The sequence below is a fragment of the Neospora caninum genome, chromosome VIIa, assembly GCF_000208865.1.
Source record: "Neospora caninum Liverpool complete genome, chromosome VIIa".
NCBI lineage: Eukaryota > Apicomplexa > Conoidasida > Eucoccidiorida > Sarcocystidae > Neospora > Neospora caninum.
The window spans coordinates 1,260,744-1,283,976 of NC_018393.1; the positions used below are offsets into that span (position 1 = coordinate 1,260,744).

Consider the following 23,233-nt stretch of genomic DNA (forward strand, 5'->3'; position numbering starts at 1 on the left):
CTGTTTGACACGGAAGAAATGCATCTGATTCCAAGTGCCCAAATACTTCTACAGCAGGCCACGGTCCCCCCGCCGGTTTCTTTTCAGAGGACTGCACTCCATGAGGGGTAATGGACAGGTTTAAAGCCGTAGGTATACGGCATCTTGCCGAGCGTTCTTTGGAAACTACTTCGACGTGCCGAAGGCATCGCAGCATCGATTCGCGAGGAGGCAAAAAGATTTTCAACACAGAGAAGGACCGTTACACAAGATCCGGCCTCATATGATGCTAGTAGCGCGGGCGGATTTTGATTCAGCACTCGAGGAGGAAGTTGAATCTTGGCAGTAGTCGTTGACTACGGGCCGCCAGGCACGGCGGCCGGCGATCGGCACCCGACACTCCAGGTGTCGTTCCACGGTGACAGGGGGTGAAGATGAAGACTGGCGAACAGAAAAGAAATCCCTTGCTATTGCCCATGTCGGCTGCAGGGAGGGGCTTTCACCGCGCAACTCAGTGAAGAGTTACATAGTTGGGCCGCCCTTAGTGAATTGAAGCGGCAGAACAAAGCCCGCACGGCAGCTGTGAGCAATTCAAGTTACTCGTTCCAGCCAGAAAGTATGTCGCTTCTGGTGAGTTGCTGACGCTAATTGAGCGCGAAATTGGGAACACGTGATCAGTGCCGATTTTGCCGTATCTCTCATGCTTCGACTCACGGATAGGTCAGGCACCAGGTTATCGAGTCATCCGTCATTTCTGAACGAGCAGCACCTCGTTATTGCTCGTAACCCTATGCTGGGAATAGGGACAGCGACGCAACCATCGGGCCTGAACCAAAGAGTTGTTCGACTATGGGACAAAAACCGTCAGCTGCCACGGGCTGTGTTCTCAGACGAGAAGGTACTCGAGCAAGGATCGACGTGCATCCACGCACATGAAGTTTTTTTGCATCCTTCGGCAGTTTAGTTTTCGGGCCTATATCTACCTGCCACCACAGTCCCCTGCTTTTGTCAGCTTCAGTACTACTGCAAAAATGCGTAATCTCTTCCATTTATAGCGCCGCCGGAAACGGGGTCTCTCTATACACCCGCTCTACGATGTCCGTTCAGCGAACCATAAACGAGGATGCCGGTGGGGCCCGACTTTCAAGGCTGCGTCTCCAACCGCTCCAAGATGTAACCGTCGACTGTTCGATATGTACGGAACTCAGTAGTTTCCTTTACCGAGGCCAGCGAATTCGCCATATTTCCAGGCAGTCAGGCTAGCAGTTGTGCAGCATGGCTAGGATTGTTCGGCCGTTGCTGACAGGAAATGGACGAGATCGTCGGCCAAGTCTCGGCCCGCCAGGAGCTGGTGCGCTTTTGTAGCGTTGCAAGGGGAATATGTCGCGTGCCACCTCGCTGTATCGGCCTTTCGCGTTCTTTTTTCTGTGTACACCCCGAGAGGGTCTGCATGGTCACCGAGTACACAGGGACAGGCACCTGGATTCACTCGGAAAGATGGAATCCAACTTGGCTCCTCTTCCAGAACACTGTACGATTGCCCAACACTAGCCTAGACCAGTGCCGTTTTTGCTTGTGTCGTTCTACTGCCTTCACTTCAGGTTTGCACCAGCTCGACGATCTCTGTGGTGGTGTCCCGGCATCCGTGTTCCACATGCTGTTTTGCAGCTTAGAGCGGTAGGGAGCCTTTCTATACGAATGCTGCTACGCAGGTGTGTTTTTCTTTCAGCGATGAGTCATGTGACATATATTTCACTCATGCCGAATAGTTTGCGAACATGTTAATGCCGCGGACTAAACGTCGATTCTTCGAAGCCGACGAACTGGCGGTAGCCGCGTTTCTAGTGTGCAGTCGCTAGCACTTTCTTGGCCAGACCCAACACCTGCTTGGCTCCATTCAGCAACGACAGTGGCTTTTCTTTCAGCATTCAACCCCCATTATCGGACACAATCGAGATGACGCTTCACGTTTCTCTATCTGCAAAATCTGGAAACTCATACGGAAAGGCCGTGCACGACAGTACCTCCCGCTGTGCGGACCAGAGCCCCCCCAACACACAGGCTATCGAGAAGGACTGCGCATCAGCTGGGTCCGCAGTTGTGGACTTATCCTTCTTCATCGCTCACCAAAGGCGGAAAAGCAGCCTATTTCAAGCTGTGGGAAATCCAGATTTGCTTCCCCGACATCCCGCGTCTTTTTTTGAGTAGGCACTGCTCTGTCGCCCCTTGTCACCTGAGAGCGAATGCGTAAGAGAAGGGCGGAACGACGAGGGTCCTTGCGTAAATCGAAAAGACCCGCCCCTAGATATGACCGACGGAGTTTTGTCTCTGTGTATACTGATTGGTCCTCGGAACAGGATTTTTTCCACATTGATACGTGTGGGTTTTCTGGGGTCACCGAGATCTCTGACTAGCTGAAAAAAAAGTGCTTTTAGCCCCACGCTGCTCCGTCTGGAGACGGCACGGAGGCGAAGGGTGCTCGCCTCTCTCGAGCACTTGCATGTAGAAAATATGGCCAGAGCGCGAAATCGATGCTAGGCTCAACCTCTAATTATGAGTACCTGATGTGGAGCACGACGAACGCTTTTTCGCCATAAGAGAGGAGAGAAATGCTGAGTCCGAGCCGTTTTTTGCGCGCGTCCCCGAGAGGCGGTGGTGTACTGGCACGGAGTCTCCTGGTGAGCCTCTGCGGGTTTCATCTGTCACAGGGCGAAGCATTGCTTCTTGAAAAAAGCTTTTCCGGCGCACTCCCTAGTCTATCCATTTTCGAGTCTCCGTTTCTCCTCGCTGACGCCCAATCGGACGTTCCACTGAGAGTTGCAGCACCGGATGAGAAGACTCTCACTGACCAGGAAAACAACACCAGTTCTGACGAGGAGGAGCACTTGCTGTCCCCCCTAGCTCTGGGCCGCTTCAGGAGGTCATCCAAGTCATCTATATATCTTCGCGATCGACCAGACGAAAGTGAAGAGTACGGTTGGATTTACAGTTCCTCTCCCGGCCAGGATTCCCGTCTACCACCACGTGCCGGCGATCGGCAAACGGTGAACAGTGTACATATGTATACGAAGCAGAAGGAAGATCGCCAAGATGGCAGCTCCAACACGGGGTTCCTCAGCGCACAGACCTTCTTGACCTCTTCGGAGCAGGAGTCCAACATTGATGCCGAGCCCAAAGAGTTGGATTTACCTGAAGGTTCACATGAAAGTGACAGCCTCGTCGTCGAGGGGGAAAAAGCACAAACTGCGAGACCGGGGGAGAGAAGAAGTCATCGGCGTTCTCTGAAACGAAGGATGAAGACAGCATATCAGAAGATGTCCCAATGGAGGTCAAAACGCTTTGGCAGGAGAAACAGAGAGGTACGGCTCACCATCTCGACGGAGATTGTTGAACACCGTAAATGGAAGAGCATTTTCTTCGCGAGGGAAACAGTGGAATTGCATGCGTTCCTTAACGGTATACCAAGCAGCTCATTCACTTGGGATACGAATGCGTATTCAGCAGGTCGCTGTTTGGGAATGTGTAGTTGGGGCAGAACGGGGGACGCGCTGTCAGCCACGTATATCACTCGCCGCCCAGCTAATTGCTGAATTGTCGCACGATCGGTAAGAGACTCCAGGGTGGGAAACGCCGATTCTGACCTGCATTCCTTGGATTCAACATTGTTTACGCCCTGGCTGAAGAAGCAGAAAAACCGCGCATTTGAAGCAACGTCTGTTTCACCCCCGCGGCGTTCAGATAGTGGCACTGTTGGCACATTGGGATTAACTGACAAGAAAGGAAGCAGACGAAGCTGTTGTGCAATGCGGATCCTGATCGTTTCTGAGGCGCTCGGGCAGGATTAGGTGTGCAGGAAGGGAGAGGACATACCAACCGCTTCCGGAATCTCGGGCCTCGCCGCCGCAACACGCCTCACACCAGAAAGCAGTGCCCACCAGCCGAAATACTGCGCCGTGCCTTTCCGCAAGGAATGACCATTGAATCTCGCGCTAAAGTGTGCGCCTTTTTCTGGACTTTTCGTCTTGTGTGCCTATGCTGATCTACAGTTTGACATCGTCGTAGCGCTTTTGGGCACAGCACTGGTAGGAATGGCTGCCCTGGTCGGACATCAGGCTGCTGAGCTGCACCGTCTGAAACAAAGGGAAGACACTCTGGAAAGTCTGGTGGCGACGGCAGATGAACTGGCGAAGCGGTTACGCGATGGAACTTTGCCTTGGACCGCAAGTGAAGTGGATCAACTGAGTGAGGGTTTAATGAGACAAAGGCAGGCTTTCGTAGAGGGCCAGAAGGAGCTCGCCAGCCTAAACACACATCAGCGACAAATGGAGGAGCAAATGCTTGCACTGAAGGCGCTTGTGGAGCAACTCATCGACGAGCAACCTTTGCACCGGAATGAAATACGAGCAGATATGAAAAATGTGTTTCTCACAAATTCGAAAGAATTTCAAGAAAGGATGGGCGCACTGCTTTTCGAAGCATCGAAAGTGATCGACGACCTCTGTTCTGCAGCAGACTCACAAGGCCAGCAGTTGGCGGCAGACGCAAAGAACGCCGCAAACCACTCAGAAGCAGCGATGCGCGCTGTCGAAAGACTCGAGTCTGAGATGCAGGCAGCGGCCAAATCCCGAGAGACTACTTCTTCTGAGAAGATTGCGTGGAACCGTGTGGTCGAGCAGCTACAGGAACTGAAAGGTGATATGTCTGCTGTCAAAGAGCTCTTACCCCTGCAACAGCCACAACCAGGGAAGCACACGAGTGTCAGCAGGGCTACGCAGGCTTCAAACACGCATGCCACTGCAAAACCCAAAGAGCCTTTGGTGATGGTTACACCAGGTACGTGACCGGAAAGCAAAACAGTCACGGGTTGCCCTTATTGACGAGTGAAGCACTCCCTCACTTTGGGCGGTGCTGCTCGAACGGCAGGCTACACCTTGTGTACCCTGCATTGTGGCGCAGGCCATAACGAATCGTCCTTGTTCGCATTGACTAGGCTAGAGATGTCTCATCCCTATCTTCCCTAGTTTCAGAAAGACAGGAAGAACCCTTGGAACTCTCTGTCTCCCTTTGTGTCGCGGTTGGTGACTGCCCTGCCGACGAAGGGTTGACCGGAGCGGTCTCCGCTGGCTTTACTCTGTGAAACGAGGTAACAGTACAACAGTTCTCGTGGTATTTTTGGAACCGTTTTCGGCCGTTGTGTTTGTGCCGCTAAAGACTGGGGCGTGTCTTGAAAACTGTCTCATTTCTTCTGGTCGTTTTAAATGATCGGCGAATCAACTTCGCCGTTCTGTCAGATTCGTGGATAGCTGCTTTGTCCTCCCCTTGCGTGTGATGGCTGGTAACGCAGATGATTCGACAGCCCACACCTCTTCCGCGAACGTTGCAAATCCATCATACAGCCCATTCTTGTTGGACGAACTGTATCAAAGTAAGATTCTTGCAAACAACTGGCAGAACTCGAAACGGTCAACGGCGAGAGGGCATTCCTCTACCTTCACATGTCTTTCTAAGCTCGTAAAAGTGCCGGCATCTTGCCAGGTCTGAAGGTGTCTCGACAGAACTTTCATATCCCGATTTTGAGCAGCGTCCTCGTAAAAAAAGGGAGTTGGTGTCGCAGCTGAGTAGCTTCTCACGAATTGGTAACACAACGTCTTGGAATCCTTGCCACGTTTCTCTATGATCCATTTACCGATACACGGTCTCAAGCCCGGGTCATGGCAGGTACGGCCAATGACACCATCAGCACTACGCAAACGTAACTCAGTACAGGTTCTCTTACATGCTGTGGAATACAGCTGAAAGGGCTTGTCGTACAAAGTAGCATGCGGCCTACAACTTCACATTGGGGTGTGGCTAACTCCGAATACGGGTGGTGAACAGCGGGTGTTATGAGTTTTCCTGTGTTATTCGCAGGCCCGTTGGACTAATGTACTCTCGACGATCATTCTCCTTTTTCAGGTAGAAGGGTCAGCAGCATGCACTCTTAGGGGACTGCCTGAGAATGCCAGCAGATGCCTCTGCTTTCTGAAAAATAAAAGATCCCAAGGTGTAACCATGTTTTATTCAGAACTCTTTCCAACCTATTGGACCGAGAAAGTGTGCGAGAAGGTCACAGCTTTGATTCAACCATGGAGAGAACTGCGATCCTGCCATCCTACCGGGCTGGTGCTTCTCCTGCAGGCTTGCCCACCGCCAAAAAGAAGCAGCAAGTGACGCGTCTAACTTGCCTTCGTAGTCATTACTTTTCCGTGTGCCGAATATTTTTTTCGTTCCATGTGCAAGCTCGGCGAACGTGCCAGTTCTGCAGCCCCTTTGCGCGGTCTGAGGGTTCGTCCCAAGCAGATCCCTCCTGCTCCTGAAGAGGAGCCTATAGCTAATTGTTGCTTTTGTTTGAAACAATCATAGCGATGCTTCAATCTTGTAATATTTCTAGACCTTCTCCCGAGGCACCAAAGCGTTGTTCGGTTGGTCTGTATCCCACGGTACGGAAACTTCTTTTTCTGCAACAAAATTTCACGTTACGCCGTGCCAAAACTGCTGACTAGCGGGAGGGAGCAACGTCACACGAGCTTAGACAAGAGCATTCCTCCGAGAGATCGGACGTGCATGTATGTGACAGCGTCACCTGTGCCCGTTGCCTTTGACGTTCATCCCATGATTCTGGATCTTCTTCCCGTTGACGGATATCCAGTTTACCCTAGGAACTGTAGGATGAGCAAGCCCTCAAAAGGTGCCAGTATCAGGCGAAGCAGCACACTGCTTCTCGTTTTGTGGACCCACGGCAACGAACAATCGAGCTTGAAAATCCATCTCCATCGAGGAAAAAGGCTTACGTTTAGACACTTTTTTTTTGCGCACCTTGACGTTGCCACGCTACCGTCCTCCTCTCCAAGAAGTCGTGGGAGAGAAGTAAGAGCGGCTGGTATTTTGAACAGTATCCAGTGACAGAAGCAAGGCTCTCCAAAGAGAGCCAGGATATTCTGCCCCCCCCCCCCCCCCCCTCACCACGAGTACACCTGTTCCTCAAATTGTGCAAAACACATCTCGCTGAGGTGAACAAACATCGCGAAAACTCTAGCCTCCCTGCTGACACTGGGTGCACACGGGGGAATATCCGTCCCGGACAGCCTTCAGTATTCTATACCAGCCATGGGCTCGGCTCATCTGTTTGCTGTTACCGATGCCCTTGGCATCAGGCAGGTGTTGCGTGGACATCTGCACGTAATTCTATTTTAACTCGCTTGGATAAAAGGCACTGCTGATTTTAGTACGCTCCAACATGCAGTACATCAACCTCCCACGGTGCTGAGGTCGTCCACGAGGCAGGTATGTGCACAATGACCTTTCGGAGCTCTTGTCAACACCACTTCCGTTTGCAGCTCACCACAGTCCACGCCGCTCACAGTCCACGCTGCGTGCCTTTTATATTTACCAGTATCTCAGTATTTTGGGAACCTCGAATTCCGTATTCTTTGCCCCTGCCTTGTCAAGTGGCAGGCTCGAGTTGCCTCCCCTGCAATCCCTCCAGCCTTGTATCTTGTGTCGACCGTGAAACTGGCATGCAAGGACCGGCGTCTCGATAAATCGTTCAGGTTATGCAGATGTGAGTCTGTAGGATGACGCAAAAGCGAATCTGTGTCGTTCCGGGAACGCGCTTGTCTGTTTGCTGAGCCGCCCATTTTTGTGCCACCGTTTGGGCGTTTGTCAGGGAAACTTTTCACGGCAACACCGTCACCAGTCGCTTAAACCCCCAGAGACAGTCGTCACCTCCACCAAATACAAAAAGAGTTACGGCAGGGATCGGCACCAGCACTTGACATTTGGACTTGAGTGAATATGCCAGTTGCTTGCCTGCACGCGTTTGCTGTTTGTTGACTCACTTCTGTAACTTCCGAGCGGTGATCCAGGACGGAGCTGATGCCTCGCAGTGCGGCCTGCCTATCACAGCGGCGGCGTTACTTTTAGCGAAAGCAGAGGGTGGTGTAATTTTGACACGGGATCTAAACGAAAAGGCCGCACGCTTAGCGCTTGGATCAGGACAGCGCATGCGACGTCTTGATCACAGGAGAAATTCTTAGGAAGCAGGTGCGACGGAAATGTCCTTCATCGCGTTGCATACCTACTGGTGTACGCCCAGAAGACCATCTCTACGACGGGCGCACGTATCAAACAGCTGCCGGCTACATGGGTGAATCTCGCGCCGATGACTGTCGCTACCCAGCGAACCACTTCACAAACAACAACGTGAAATGAAGAAGGGTATTACGAGAAGGCATCACCGTGCCGCCGAGTTGCCACAACCATAGCAGATTGCAGAGGAACAAACAGACGCGAGGAGCCTCTCGATGGCTCCCGACTGTCAAAACCTAACAGGTTGGCCGCCAGACACAGTGCTCTTCAGGCGGCAAGAGAGACTTGCCCACTTCAAATCTGTAGGGTATAGTGTTCGCTAAACCAAATAAGATGAATCACGCAAGCGACCCTCGTGTTTGCAGCCCGCCACGGGGAATTTCAAATGCAGCCGGAGAAACGTGCTGTGAGAGGGTAGTGCCACGTAGAACGGCAGCTGATACACGCATGTTTCCGGGACTCGGTCGCCTCTGTGCCCTCATACCCACGAGGTTCACAGTCACTTGCTCGTCTTGCGCTGAAAGACAGGAACCACAGGAAACGAGTTTCTTCTGGTCATTTCCACCTATCGAGCGTCCACATTCAAGCGCAGTGCTGATAATGGAGGAAACTGTGCTGTGTTTCTCTGGAAGCGCCCGTTAGAAGTCGACCTGATATACTCTGTCTATACAAAGCCGTGTGTTAAACAGTTGCTACTACAAAACTATGCTGCGACTGTTTTGGGCGAACTGGGATACTTACGACCCAGCGACCCAGAGCTGGGAAAAAAGGGCACCTGCTCGATGGAAAGGAAACCCAAGCAGGCAGGAGACTTTTGCACACGCATGGCACCGCGCAAATACAAAATGCTGCGACGACGTTCAGCTCGGTCCTATCTAGGGAACCCTCCTTGCGGCCTGTGCAGCTGGTTCCGATTCGGTCTCGTGTGTATCGGAGTGAGCGATATGTGTTCGGAGCAAGAATCAGTTCCTTTCTCCGTTTTCTCGCCTACCTTCTTCGACCTAGAGGAGTGGCTAGCATCGCTGTCCTCGTCGCTGCGTTCGTGTTTTCGACTTGCGAGGGTGGCTGTTTTCCGTGAATCGGCATCTGCTTTTCCCCGTTCTCCTGCGCGACCTCGAGACGACAAGTGTTCTTCGTCGCTGCCTTCAGACGAAGAAGAGGATGAACGTCGCCGTTTCCGTCCCGAAGTTTCCTCCTCACTCTCGTCAGAAGACTCTTCTTTCTGTTTCCGTTTTTGTTCCTTCTTTCTCTTTTTCTCCTCTTTCCGTTTCTCCTTCTCCGCCCGACGCTTCTCTCGCTTGAGCCTCCGTTTTTCCTTCTTCTTCTCCTTCTTCGCCTGTTTGCGAGCCTCCTTTATCTTCCTCCTCCGCTCTTCGAACGCCGACCGAATGGTTGCGTCCATCATGAAGAAAGGCACGCCTTCTGTCTCGCTGTCTTCGCTCTCGCTTGAATCGCTGCTGTCGTCACTACTGCTGCTCTTCCGTTTTTTGTGCTTTGACCCCTTCTTCTTTCCCTTCTTATCCTTCTTGCCTCGGTCGTCGCTGCTATCTGAGGACTCTCCATCGAACTTCTTCAAAACTTTCTTCGCATACTCGCGCATCTTCGGCTTTGGCGCACTCTTCACAATCTCGTACGCGCATCCCTCATCCGCGCCGGCTCCAGACGACTTCGATCCAGAGTGCCTGCCATTTGCGTCTGCGCAAGATGTGCAAAAGCGCATGCAGCGGAGAAAACGACAGCGACCGGCCAGAACCGAAAAATCAAGAAGAGAGACGGCGGCAAACGCAGCACATGCCCCCCGAGACGGAAGCATCGACATCAGAATCCGAAGAAGACGGGCACAAGATATCGTAGAAGTAATTTGTGTGGAAATAAATGTACATTTCCCGAAGTCAAGGAGGGAAGAAGAAAAGAAACAAAAGCGCAGAGGCTCGGAAGAGGCAGAAAGACGGGACAGACGCGACACCGCAAGTCACCACGGAAGACCCCATCGTGGCGGCAGGGCGTCAGAGAGAGAGAGGGCGAAGCAGAAAGGCAAGCACGGGATTGCCGAAGGTTGGCAACGCGAAGCATTTCGTAAAAACCCGCACGAACCCCGCGGATATTCAAGGCCCAGAGCAGCAATTATAGCCGCACGTGGCCACAACCAGGGAAGAAGCACAGGAAAAAAGGCGGCGCATCAAACACGCGTCACGTGGGACAGACAGGATACAGAAAAGGGATAGAAATGGAGACGTCAGTTAGGACAATTCAAGAGATCCTCGGTGGCGATGCAGGTATAGCAACGTCTCGAGGAGTCGGCGACGAGGTTTTGCGGTGATCCAGTTGAAGGAGAGCAAGGAAGGCATTAGACGGAAGAGAAGGCGAAGAAGATGCAAACAAAAAAAGACAAGAGGCGAGGAACAAGCAGATGACACATGGACAAGTAGAGATTTACCGGGTGTCCGGCAGAGACAAATTCCTGTGCACCCTTCCTGCGGCGAGAGCTTCACCTACTCGTCCGCCTTGTCGCATTTCGCTGACTTCTCGTCATCGCCATCTCTACCGTTTTTTGTAACCTCGATGCTTCTATTTTATGTGACCAGAAAACCCGGTGAACACAAAAGGCGTTTAGACAACTGCGATCGCGTACACTTGCGTGCAGACACAAATACAGGAAGCGACCTCATCTATTTTCGGATTTTTGGAGTTGCAAGGGAACACACATATCTTCTTCACTAGGGTGAACTACGACATGGAAAGGGATCATTAACACTGGAATCTGTCTCGGGGCCACAGCGTATACGGAGAAAAGCGGATTTCCGGGAAACGAATGGGCCCTTGGAGACCGGGTAGGGCGTGAAGCTCGTTTAACTCGGAACTTTATCTATTCTGCTTATGCTGTTACCTTCGTCTCGAGAACCTCCGTAGTCGTGCTCGTAGTGGGTCATGGTCGTCAGCGGGCTGTCGAGACACCCGAATCGAGTGCGTTTCTCTCGCTTTTCGTTGTGTTAACGACCGGCAGGACTACCGGTTGGGTTCGGTTTCCTGAGGGATCTTTCCGACTTTACAGCGGCGGTAGGCGTCGAAAAGCCTTTATACGAATACTATTTCTAGCTGAGGCTTCTGCTAGTTTTTGCATGCGTGGAAACTCAGTGTCGGAAAGAAGAGCCGATGAATTTTCACAGACCGTGCGAGAACCGAAATGAGAGGGGACACACGAGAAGCAGTCGGGAGACAACAGTGGACTCGAAAATTTTGACTGCGATCCAGCGACGTACGGAGATTAAAAGGAAACTGCAGATCCAACCGCTTTTCCCCATGTGGATCAAGGAACTGCTGAATGACAGAGTTTGCAAAGACACTTCATGGCTGCATGCACAAGTGCGAGACATGCTCTGGGATCGGTTTTTCGCTCGCTGCGAGTGCCAGACGCCTTTTTCATCCTCTACGGGTTCTGGTCCTTTTGCTCGCCATCATGAGGGTAGAAACCCTGTATTCGTGAGGGAATCTAAAACTGAGCGTAAGATTTTTTTTCACTGGTTTTGCATGCGCCCTCGTCGGCCGTTCGGCCTTCAGTCTATGCACCGCTGGGACCTTCCTGTCTCTTATCCCTTCGCTCTCGTTTTTGCGCGTTCTTGCCTTGTGACATGGGAGTCTTCTTGTGGCCGTGAAGGCAAATGGTGACCCTCAAACGCTCACACTTCCGGCGATGCCACAGATGCTACGGAACGAACTTCACTTCCGTCGTGACCGTCTGTGGATGCCAAGGGGAGACAGTCGATGGGACCAAGGTCTCTACCTGTGGCTGGAGAAAGAGCTTGCTTTTGTCTGGAAAAGGAAGAACAGAGACTGATAAGGGGACAAAGGAGAAAAGGGAGACACCAGGGGGGGGGGGTGTGGAGACGGAGCGACGGCCTGCAGTGGACGAGTCAAAATAGACAAGCGCCGGAAGGATGCACAAGTCGCGGAGAAGGAAAAGCTCTAGACGAACCAACACAACGAGCCGTTCTGGAGGACCCACAATCAGACACGAAGCGCCCGCGATAACAGACTGCCTTTGTTTTGGTTTCCGATTCGAGACAAACTGGTCATCTTAGAGTTAAGCACCAGTCACTACGCACAAGTGAACCATCTGCTTCAAACAGGCAGCAGTCACGTGCCGATAGCCCCTGCAGTCTCCTGGTGGGCTCGGAGCGCTTTCAGAGTATCAGATCGTTTTGTAGCCCGTAGTGTCCCGAACTCTTATCTCGTGAACGGTGCTCGGTATATGCAGCCGGCTTTCGCCAGTACACTACACAATTCTGGGAACCCGTAAGACATATCGGAAACCATGTACAGTGTGTCGGGAATCGTGTGGCTTTACTGCGTGGGCACACAGCTAAAACGCGAAGAGGCTCCAAAAAACAGCGATATCTTCTCCTTCGGGGGCCGAGTTTGAGAGAATCCAGAACACAAACGTTTGGCGTGACATGCCAAGAATTGTAGTCTGGTACCGGTGCTCCTCGTGTAACGCGCAGATGCGCAGTCAGCAGAGAAGCCGACCAACGCCGAGAGATTCAGAGGAAGACATGGAAAGTCGGCAGGAACATATATATATATATATATATAGAGAGAGAGAGAGAGAGAGAGGGAGGGAGAGAAACGCAAGGCGAGGCACCAAACGAGGTCGTGAAAAAAGGAGAGACAAACGGCAGAAGAGAGAGACGGAACAGGTACAGGGACAACAGAAGAAAAGCACGAAGCGTGAAGGAGGCATCGAACAGCATGCAGAGGTACATCATGGTCCGTATCTTGTCTGTCTTTTTCTTTCCGTGGGTAACATTGCCTTCCGGACATCAGAAGACGTCCGACACCATCAACAAACCACTAAACCGGACAGTTTCCCCCAATGACAGGATCAAAAAACGAAATACTCGCCTTGTCTCTGCTCCCAAATCGAGCAGGAAAAACTAGCCTGAGTCGTCTAAACGCACACGTCGAAACGCTTTTCCACACTTTTGGCTTGGTGCCCCGCATGCAGTTTCACACACGGGGCCGAGGCGTTACATTCTTTTTTTGCATTCGTTCGGTGTCTCCTTCCGCTGGCTCCTTTCAGCCCCCCGGAGTCCTCCTTGTTCACGGTCCAGAGGGTGTGACCCGTCTGCACATCTCACTGCTTTGAACCCGCGCAAAAAAAGGAAGAATCCGAATGGAATTCGCTTCGGGCGCTTGAACGTTCACTCCGTGCAAGCGTTTTCCATCATGGACACGCAGTCTCTTTCTGTGACATGGTTTCTCTCAACTCTTCCCCGTCGCGGCCCCGGAGGTGGAAGTGCGACTTTCGTTCCGCTGCCAACGGATCAATCTGCGGAGAAAAAACGCGGTTTTTGCAATGCAGCCAGACAAGTCACACCGGCAGAGGCCACGCCCTCCAAACAGACTCGAGCCAAGGGCACCGAAAAAGTGTGCGCTGGTGTCTTCGCGTGGCGCACATCTCGTTGCCACTTGCACGACAGAGAGGCGAAAAAGACAAGACACAGACACTTCTTGACGCGGGTCTCCCCCGTCGTTTTCAACGACCCCGAAGGCGACCTGATTTTCTACAAGCTGATAAAAACGCCCTCCGCAGCCCCGCGCCGGCACCAAGCGACTGCCTCGCCTGCGATGGATGCTGACCTCGAGAACCTCAGTTGGTTCGCACACCACCGCTCCGTATCCCTGTGCTGCCTCTTCCGACGGAACTCCGGCCGGATCCCGAGAAGACGACAGAAAAAACCGCGCCCGCTGCCGCTCCATGTGCTACCGAACGACCGTAACAACCGACCCCTGTCGGGCCAAGAGAGGCCTTCGCTGTCGCCCGCGAGTTGCGCCTGAGGCTGCTGGCGTGTGGAGCAGTGCCTTCTCAGACGCGTCCTCTCGGCTTGGCCGTCTATATGAAAACGAAATATAAAAGTCCAAAGGTGTCGCGTCCTTCGCCGTGTCGACCTCGACCGCAGAACCTGACTGACGGTCGAGGCCGTCTGCCTCGACACAAGGATCCGGATCCCCAGTCTCGACTGCACCAAATCTCACACGTGTGTCTCTGCTGGTTGACGAAAGGACGCAGCCCCCTTTGATAGCAGCGTCTCCAGCGGCGCATCGACTTGCGTTTACAGTTCGTCGTGCCCCGGCACCTTTGCCTGCTTCCGGGCCAACTGCGGAAACTGCGTCAGCTTCTTTGTCAACTGCTTTCCTCCCGAAACGACGTCGTTGACGAAGGACTCCACCGAGGACGGTGTCGGTGCACTGGTCATCACCTGCCGCAAACGCGCACGCACACTGCGCCCCTCACTCTGCACGGGAACGCCTTTGCTGCGCAGACTCGAACCGTGGGCGAGGATCGAGAAAGACGAGATCTGAGACCACCTCGACGGGACCTCCCACCTGTTCACTGCGCCTTGAAACGCAAGGCGCAGTCGCGAGTCGCACCCCCCACCTCAACACTCGTGTGGGGTTTGTAAAGGGTGGCGCGTTTTACGCTAGGGAAGAGCCGGCGATTCGGGACAGCTAGAATCACGTCGAGCAACGCGAGCAAGCATGCGACGCCACTGAGAGTTCCAGATTTTGACGTTGACACTCCAGGCGATGCTACAAGCGCGAGCACGTGGCTTCTGGCCGCACATGCTCTGTGGTTTCCAGCAGCGTGACGCTCGTGTGCTCATCCGGTTACCTCGTATTTCTTCCGCTTCGGTCGATAGGCCAGGAAGACAACCTCTTGGTCGACAGGGAGCGAAAAGACGCGCGTGAATCCAGGCTGTGAACAGAGAGAGGAATCCCAGAACTCAAAGAGTCTAAAGGCGAAAAGCTCCTGTCCGCCAGCAGAAACTTGTGAGCCGGTCACAGCCGCCTCCGAGGAAACTGCGGATAAGCCGCTGAGCACGGAGCAATCCGTCCCTTTTCCGGTCGCATTATGCACATATCGCGCACGCGCAGCCGCGGCGCTGTCAGTACACGACGTCCTTGCCGCACTCGCGTATGCGCTCTTTACGGCGGTGCGTATTCAGAAACACACTACCCCTGTGCATCTGATCTCACCGTGCATCGATGTCTCTGCCGAGACCTCAAATCCCGTCACGTTTTTTGACCGACTACGCGAAAAGATGGACGCAGACGGGTGCCTCGGCTCGACGCGGTAGACACAACAACACTCACGCGTCTGCCTCCGCACCCACGTCGACGCTCACGAGAGCCTTTCTGGTCCTGAGCAGATAACGCTGCAGCCGCGCGGTGCCGCCGTCTTCGCTCTTCACCTACAAAACCGTGTGGCTGTACGCACCTGCGTGTCCTTGTTAACCCAGCAGATCTTCAGCGGATCGCGTTTCAACTTTTCTGAAAGTTCCGTCAGCTTCGCAAAGATATCTTTCGGCGCCTGGCGGGCACCCATCGCGTCGGGCACGAGAAGGACGAAGCAGAACTGAAGACGCAGGAATGGGGAACCGCAGAGAGCACAAAGCGCGGGTTTCCGCGATTCAAAAACATCGAAGCATAGAAAGAAGATGTTCCGAAAGATCGTGAACGAAGCTGGAAGAAAACGCAGAACAAGAACAGGAAGATAATAACCCCGAACGCACCGCATATAGCGATCACAGCCAAAGCGACCTACGTCATCCTAGCTTAGTCAAAATACTGTTGTTGGATGACAGGGAAAAACGCCCATGCACTTGAGACGACAAAGAAACGGGATTCGCCGAAACGCCGGAGACACAGCACAGCCGATCAAATTCAACGGGGAAAAGAATGACCCCGCTGGTGAAGCAAAAGAGAGCCAACTTCGTACTTGCGAATCATCTTTGCCGCACTCCCCGCTGGCCATGCGCCTCGCTGTGAGCTCGCGGAAAGAAACTCCAGACGCCGTGCGTGCCTGGAGAGAAGACGACGGGACAGAAGGGAACAAAAACGCGCGTGAAAAGGGTCGCAGCGGCGAAGGGGAAACACATGAGAAGCCACGCCAAGAAAGAGACACGTGAAGAGATGAGACCAGACAAGAATCGAAAGGCGTGCAAGAGAGAAAGCACAGTGCGGAGAGCACCTGAGATGAGACGACGGCTTGTCGCCTTGTAATTGAGTGTGGAGACCAAAACACGCGGAAAGCAGGCTGCGGGGAGGCCTAAGCAAATGAAAAAACACGAGAAACGAGATGGCGACGCGTCGCTGATGGAAGAAGTCCTCTCCGCCCCAAACAGAAGAAGGCCGTCTGTCGGCCGCGCAGTTGGCTCGTCTGCCTACTTTCGCGGCGAGTCGTGAGAGGGTGAGAGTCAGCAGCTCCTGGTTCACGTGGTTTTTCACGTCGATCCATTCGCCTGTGAGGCGGTCAATGTCGTCGATGGCGAGCAGAGAAGGGAAGATGATTTCCGCGGGAAGCGGCTTGGCGCCTGGCTTGGGAGGTTGGTGCGTTCGTTGGTATTCGAGGCCTTCCCCGAACGCCTTCAGGAGGTTCTTCTGGTTCTTGAAGACAACCCCCATGGCCACCTGACTGCGCATTTGGTAGGAAAGGTATTTGAAGAGAGGCGGAGTGCCTCGCTTGTCCGTGAAGAGAACGACCTGAGCAAAATCCCAGATACCGACAAAAAAGAAAGATCCAAAGCCCGCCATGACGGCGACTCCAAGAGAGACAACTCCACCGAGCGGCAGCTGCCGACTTGGGGCGTCAGAATCGATTGAAAAAAGGAGACGCAGCCACTCGGAAGGCCTCCTGGCGCTTCTCAAACACCCTGGACATACTCATGGAGGTGCGTCAGACATCAGGCACCGAGAAGTTACAGACACACGGCGGCTGAGGAGCAAGCTTTCTCGAGGAGACGCCCGTCTTAGAAAGCGTCGAATCGAAACGAAATCCTCGGAAGCCGCGCGCAGACCCCGGGCACCACGAGGCGTCCGGTCCCCAGACCCGGCGCGGCTTAGAATCTCCTGTGGCTGCTTACCTTGGGAATCTGCGGATCCGTGGAAAACCACGTCTCGGCAGACTCATCGGTGAGGACGACAACTGTGGACGGAAGATTCTCGGAGAGGAAGCGGACCATAGCGGCCGCCGTTCTGTTCGCGCGCACGACAGGCAATCACGGATGTGTAGGCGCGAAAGCTATCAAATACACCGTGAAGGGTGTTTTCTAAAGAGACGCAACCCAGCGCTAGAATCACATAGACTGGCCACGGCCACACAAGTGATTCACACCGTTGCCCCGTGGGCCTATGCGCTTCACAGCGGATTTCCCCGGTCTGCGTTGCCTTCTGCCCCCGCTTTCTTCCCTTTTGCCTATCCTAAATCCCTCAAGGTTTTGTCCTCTCTCTTTTCTCCGTAGATGACATACACACCCGAGCAGAAATCCTATTCGATTTCGCCTCTAAATGCTCCCGCCTCTTTGTCTCAGCCACTCGCCCTTTCCTCCAGTTTTGGATTTTCTCTCCTTCCCCAGCTTTTTCGTGTCCCGATCCGCCGCGTCCTCACGCCGTGCCTTCTCGAGCTTCGGCAACCTACCTCTCTCCACGGTAGTCAATACGCTTGGAATGTTTGTCCGCAGGAAAGAAGAGCAGTGTAGGGTAATGCTGGGCTTCCTGGCAATACGAGAGATTGCCGAAGCGACTGCAATTGACGGCGCCAAACTGTACACAGCAATCAGGAATATCCACATTTACGCACATCCACACAACGTGCACAGCACTGCGCCCACGGCGACGGCGCACACGGAATAGTGAGCGGCCGAAAAAACCGGCTCCCACCCAGACCCGAGGCTACGTTTTTTCTCTTTAGAAGTATCTACGACACATGCACTATATCTCTCGACGGAAAGCAACATACAGATATTATATTATGGCACTGCGCTTGGGCGAGAATATGCTCAAACGATCACACTCATATATATATGTGTGTGTGTATATATATATATATATATACATATATATATATATATATATATAGAGAGAGAGAGAGAGAGACGTGTATTTCTCTGCATGACTAGATACAGGTCCGCACATCTTCGGCAGTGTGTCTGGAAGGAAGAATTCGGGTGGTGATTTCTGTCGCCCCACGAGGAAGCGCGTCGGCGCCCTCTCCTCACCGGGACAATGCCTTTCATCCTTTTGGCTGCCTTGACGAATTCATCCTTGAGTTGCCGACAAGGCCGACACCTTGGATTGTAAAGCGCGAGAAAGAAAACAAAGTCTCGGCCATCGATGAGTCTGTGGACAGCCTGCGGCCCCAGTTCAGTAACTTCGTCATCCTCGGCGTCATACAAGCTGGCGTTGTTTGACGGAGCTTCCTGGAACCCTCCAGAATGGCCTCCGCCGGAGAAGAAGTTCCCGAAGCCCTCGGGGGCACCTGAGAAGGTCGGTCCGTCGCCCCCGCCGAAAGTAATTTTGATATTTGGACCGCCTGCACCTCCGCCGAACATTCCGCTGAACGTGCAGGCACACACGCCCGAGGCCCCAGCAAGCACACATCTCTCTGCCCCATCCCACGGACCTACACAAATGCAGGCATCCACCGCTTACAGGTGGGCAAACAGTCGGCACAGATCAAGTCCTCGACACCTACACAGTCAAAAGTGCTTATACTCTCTCATATACATGTATGCATATACAGAGAGACTGATGTGTACAGACCTCGACTAGCATTCACTGGCTTCTCCGAGTGCGGCACACGGCCGCAAAGAGACGATGGTTAGCGTAGCTTGACTACTGCAGAAGCGAGGGATCGTTCTTCCATTCATATTTTTTCTCCTCACCCAAAGAGATCGGCAAAGTCGACAGGCACGCCTCCACTTCCGTCAGGCGAAGGTCCACCTCCCTCGCCGAGTCCTGCCTCTCCAAACATGTCGTACTTCTTCCTTTGTTCTTCATTGCTAAGCACCTGAAGACAAGATATGGACACAACCATTGAAGGATGATGTCGCGCGGTGAATGCTAGGCAGCACAACAGCAAGGAATACCCCACATATGTGTAGCAGTTACATCGCTTTCCACTCAAGTCAGAAACGTACATCAGCGCCATCTTGACGTCTGCGTGTACTTGAGATCTCCACCTACACCCGTGTACATATATATATATATATATATACATAAATATAAACAGCAGAAAGACAGAACGGGACAGCACACACAGAAAAGAAGGAAACCACCCGGTTGAGAAAGCAGAGAAAGGAACAGAAGATGGGCAGAGTCGTCCGTCAGAGAAGGGACAGACAATGCCAGCAACTAGGAAATGGGTGGAGAGTAAGGAGAACACCGCCAGCTGATTCAACTCGACATATAGAGGATACACAGTAAGTTTTCCAGTACAAATTGGTTGTCAAAAAGCAGATGGGACAGAAGTGACATGAAAACACGATAAAACTAAATTTCGGTTCTGGAGCGTGAGCCTTCTTCCAGACGCGGGTTGCTATCTCGAGCTGCCGGGTCTTTGCCCTCTCTTTCGTACTCAGCCTGTTTTTCCTGTTGCTCGCCTGTCTTCTCACCTCATGAGCCTTTGCAATATCAAGAAACTTTTCCTCGTTCCCTGGGTTCACATCCGGATGATACTGCTTTGCCAATTTCCGATACGCCTATGCATTCAACGGCGACACACATTCACACGAACACTCTCGGCGATTAACCGAAAGCACGAATAACAGCATTCTCGGCTGGTGCAGTGCGACATCTCTGTCCCTCAACCAAGAAGCGTTGTCACTGTCAAAAAAGTCTAGATGCTCATTCATTCCTCCCACTGGATATATTCATGCGCCTACCTCCCCATCTACGTCACCATATATATATATATATATATATATATATATATATAGGCACGTCTTTTGCCGCGATTTGAGAGGGCAGGATCGATATTGTAGTCAAGACTTACCTTGTCGATCTCTCGTGTGGAAGCGTCTCTCCTCACTCCCAGTAGACGATAGAAATCGCGCGACTTCCCGGGCGATGCTCCTGAAAAAGAGGAAGACCCCAGAATTCGCCAGATCTGAGGAGCGTGAAAACCCTCTCGGGTTGGATTTTTATGGCGTCCTTTTAAGTTTATTTGCGGGAAGCTTTTCATTTTCAAAGCCTGCAGGTGTACTGAAAAATATTTGAAACAGCCTCCCCCCGAGACCTGGTACTGAAACTAAGCCCAAATTTAACGTTATAGTTTCGGTTCGCAATTTCGTGCTCGGTTTGACAATCTGTCCCAAGTTTCGGGAGGTCAGCATGGAGCAGATGCTCTACCGAAGAGGCAACGACGCCAATGAAGCGAGACACTGGAGAAGAGAGCTGAGCAACCTCATTCGTGCTCATTCGTGCACCCGACCCCCGTTCGACACCGAGAAAACCTCAAGGCACTTAGGTCTCTGGAGCGGTAAAAATGGTAATCTACCGCCGTGCACGCTTCTCCCACGTGATCACGGCTAATCTCAGTTCTTTGCCTGTGATCTTGTTCTCTCCCGATGGGAACGTCTAGACACTGGCATCTGGAGAGCCGCCGGTATCTCCGCAAAGCGGCGCCCTCAGCCCTTCCCTAAATTCCAGTGACCATCGATCCCCAACGATCCCTTTTCACGCAAGACAGGTCTTCCCGCGTGACGATTTTCCTAACGCTCTTCGGATCTCCCCGTCTTCTCCCACAAGCGAAGCATTTCACTGCTGGCAATACCACGCCCCGTGCCTTTTCTGGTCCTCAAACACTTCTTTCGAAGGGAGAGCACGCCGCAAGATTTTTTCACAGACCACATTCACACACACGACGCTGCAGCCTCCCGTGCGCCTCTCGTATTTTAGATGGTTTCGTCTCTGCTTCCTTGTCGCGTCGCTGTCGTCTCGTGAAAACGACCTGTCTACGCTTTTCCTAGCCCGCTCGCCGAACTACTTACGGGCTTCGGCATAAAGCAGAGACGGTGCAAACGAGGAACGGAACGACGAAAACGAGGGCCTGTTCTGGTCTCGCTCTCCTGCAGCCGGAAAGGTATCTCCATTTCCAACAAATGCGAGTGTGAACAGAACGGCAGCGACGCGGAGAAGAGAACTGAGGGAGGACCCGTAGATCGAAGAAACATTAGACGAGGGCGCAGCTACAGATTCGGAGACGTTTTTCGGTGGAGAGCGAGACTTTCCGCTTCCTCTGGAAGAAACGGAGGCGCCCAAGACTGCCACAGATCGGCCCGTGGACCCATCCCGTGAAGGGCCATCTGTAAAAGAAGCGTCGGCGAAAGTCATGTTTTTCCGTCCAGCGTGCACTCTTAGAACTGGACGACGGAGGGAGAGAGAGGCAGTTCCAGCTGGGTACGAACTACGGTTTGTGAGCAGGCACTGGGCCTTGCCCCTCGATACAAACTGCAGAGGCGTTGCGCGTAAGCAACGCGTGGAGGGCGCCGCAAACTTGTCGCAGAAATGCACACACTGTCTTTCATATGCAGCATACGCGAGGAGAAAAAGAGGAAAGATGAAAAAGGCGTGTTAAAGACCCGGAGACACTCCTGCGCACAGAAAAGAAGCGATTTGCGGCGTAGCAAGTGCCTCCTAGAAACCAGGTTTGTTTCGTCCTTTTTGTCCGGGGCGTTGGCGACAGGGAAACGAGACCGGGCCAAGGAAGTTCAGAGGAGTGTCACAGACAGACTCCATTTGTTGTTCCTCAGTCCGATCTCCGGCATAGGAGAATCTGAAAGCCAAATTCTCGCCGAAACAGGGCCTCCACACGCAAGCTTTCGACCAGGAGGTACAAAGACAACCGCTCCTGCCCCCAGAGAGAACTGTCTTGATCAAAAATGCTCGTTCAAGGTAAACAACGGGGAGTAGACGACTGGAGACGTGGGTTGGCACACACCAATCCCAGTTTGGGAGTAAAAGAGTTGTACTTCACGCTCTATCATGAACAAGAAGCCTCTGGGAGGCAGACCTGAGGCACCGCCGTCTTCACTACGCGGCGCTGCATGCACCGCTGCGGTTGGAAGAGACGCCGGGAAGTACGGCCAAGCCAAAAAAGGCATGGAAGAAGGAAGCAAACAGCGAAGAGAGAAACTGTGCGTCTCCAGTTGTATTAATGGACGGAAGATATGGCCTTTTCCTTTTTATGGCGGGCGTCGTTTGTGAGACTGGACTACTTAGCAGATGTATAAGGCCACCCGTATCATGGCGCATGACGATGAGAGGTTGGAGGGTGACCCCAAGCACGACCGACAGTTTCGGGGATCGAAGAGACGATCCTTAATGACAAAACTCCTGTTTTATCAACTGCGACGAGTCTCAAAGCGGTCTGCCATCTGTTCGGTTTTCGTAGTACGCGAGAATTTGTTTACAGCAGTGATAGGCTCCAGGTAGTCAAAAGTACAGCGCACTATTCTAGGACTGAACGAAGCGGGATCTGCCTACGGCGGCACCAGAAGCAAATATTCCGCTTATGCGGCTAGCTATCCCTAACTTGTAGCAGGCCGCAAATTAAACGGTGGACCAGGAACTTAGCAGATTGCCCTGCTTTAGCATAGAACAGTTTCAACCCACGAGGGCTAAGTGTCGGTGCTGATGAGTCGGAACGGTCACGTAAAGACAGACTGCAATGTTGTTCATTAAGCAGCGGAGGCTCATATTGCGATCATTCCCCCATGATAGACGCTCTATGTATTCCGTTTCCATCATCAAATACTTCGCATACGAGAGGACCAATCATAAATTCCCGGTTCAGCGTAGAGTCGCCCAAATGCTGCATGCTTGAAAAAATAGTAGTTTGTTATGTTCATCCAGCAGAATACAGTGTTGTTTCTAAAAAGAATGCATGCGACGGTTCGAATTGCTTTGTTCCAAGCACAGATTGAGAGGGACGGCCACTCTGTGACAGGCTCAACTCGGGAATTTTCCCTTGAAATGCAGTCATGCTTCACCTGGTCATGGTTTTTTTAAGATGGAAAGTTTGCAGAAACAAGAATCCTCCGTTTGTCTCTGTGACAAAAGATACGGGTAGTGTACGTGAAATCGCTCGTAAAACTCGCAAAAACGATGGCATGTGTGTTCTTTTGTGCTGAGCCATGCGCAATTCTGAATAGCGTTTCTGGTCGCCTCTTCGTATCAGCAACGCGGCACGTCGTATCGCGCTCCTCTTTAAAATGGCACATACGGGATCGTAGAAGCTACTCGAATGGGCCATATACTTCTGTCTAGATCATAACACGAACTCGCGGGT

The 23,233-nt window shown here is 52.6% G+C and overlaps 3 protein-coding genes across 3 annotated transcripts; 1 reads left to right on the forward strand and 2 right to left on the reverse strand.

The window, feature by feature from the left end:
- Positions 1–2,588: 2,588 nt before the first annotated feature.
- On the forward strand, positions 2,589–4,820 carry NCLIV_020750 (conserved hypothetical protein; the record flags this gene model as incomplete). The annotated part of the gene is made up of 2 exons (XM_003882271.1): positions 2,589–3,338; positions 4,026–4,820. The coding sequence occupies 2 exons, from the start codon at positions 2,589–2,591 to the stop codon at positions 4,818–4,820; spliced, it is 1,545 nt and encodes a 514-aa protein (XP_003882320.1).
- Positions 4,821–6,405: 1,585 nt separating this feature from the next.
- NCLIV_020760 (conserved hypothetical protein) lies at positions 6,406–11,036 on the reverse strand (the record flags this gene model as incomplete). The annotated part of the gene is made up of 4 exons (XM_003882272.1): positions 6,406–6,476; positions 8,591–8,623; positions 9,307–9,801; positions 10,994–11,036. 4 exons carry the CDS (start codon positions 11,034–11,036, stop codon positions 6,406–6,408), a joined length of 642 nt encoding a protein of 213 aa, XP_003882321.1.
- A 3,180-nt stretch (positions 11,037–14,216) lies between these two features.
- On the reverse strand, positions 14,217–20,945 carry NCLIV_020770 (hypothetical protein; the record flags this gene model as incomplete). Its single annotated transcript, XM_003882273.1, has 11 exons — positions 14,217–14,363; positions 14,777–14,860; positions 15,383–15,520; positions 15,884–15,967; positions 16,333–16,647; positions 17,028–17,139; positions 17,582–17,706; positions 18,162–18,498; positions 18,828–18,952; positions 19,557–19,643; positions 20,934–20,945. 11 exons carry the CDS (start codon positions 20,943–20,945, stop codon positions 14,217–14,219), a joined length of 1,566 nt encoding a protein of 521 aa, XP_003882322.1.
- Positions 20,946–23,233: the final 2,288 nt, after the last annotated feature.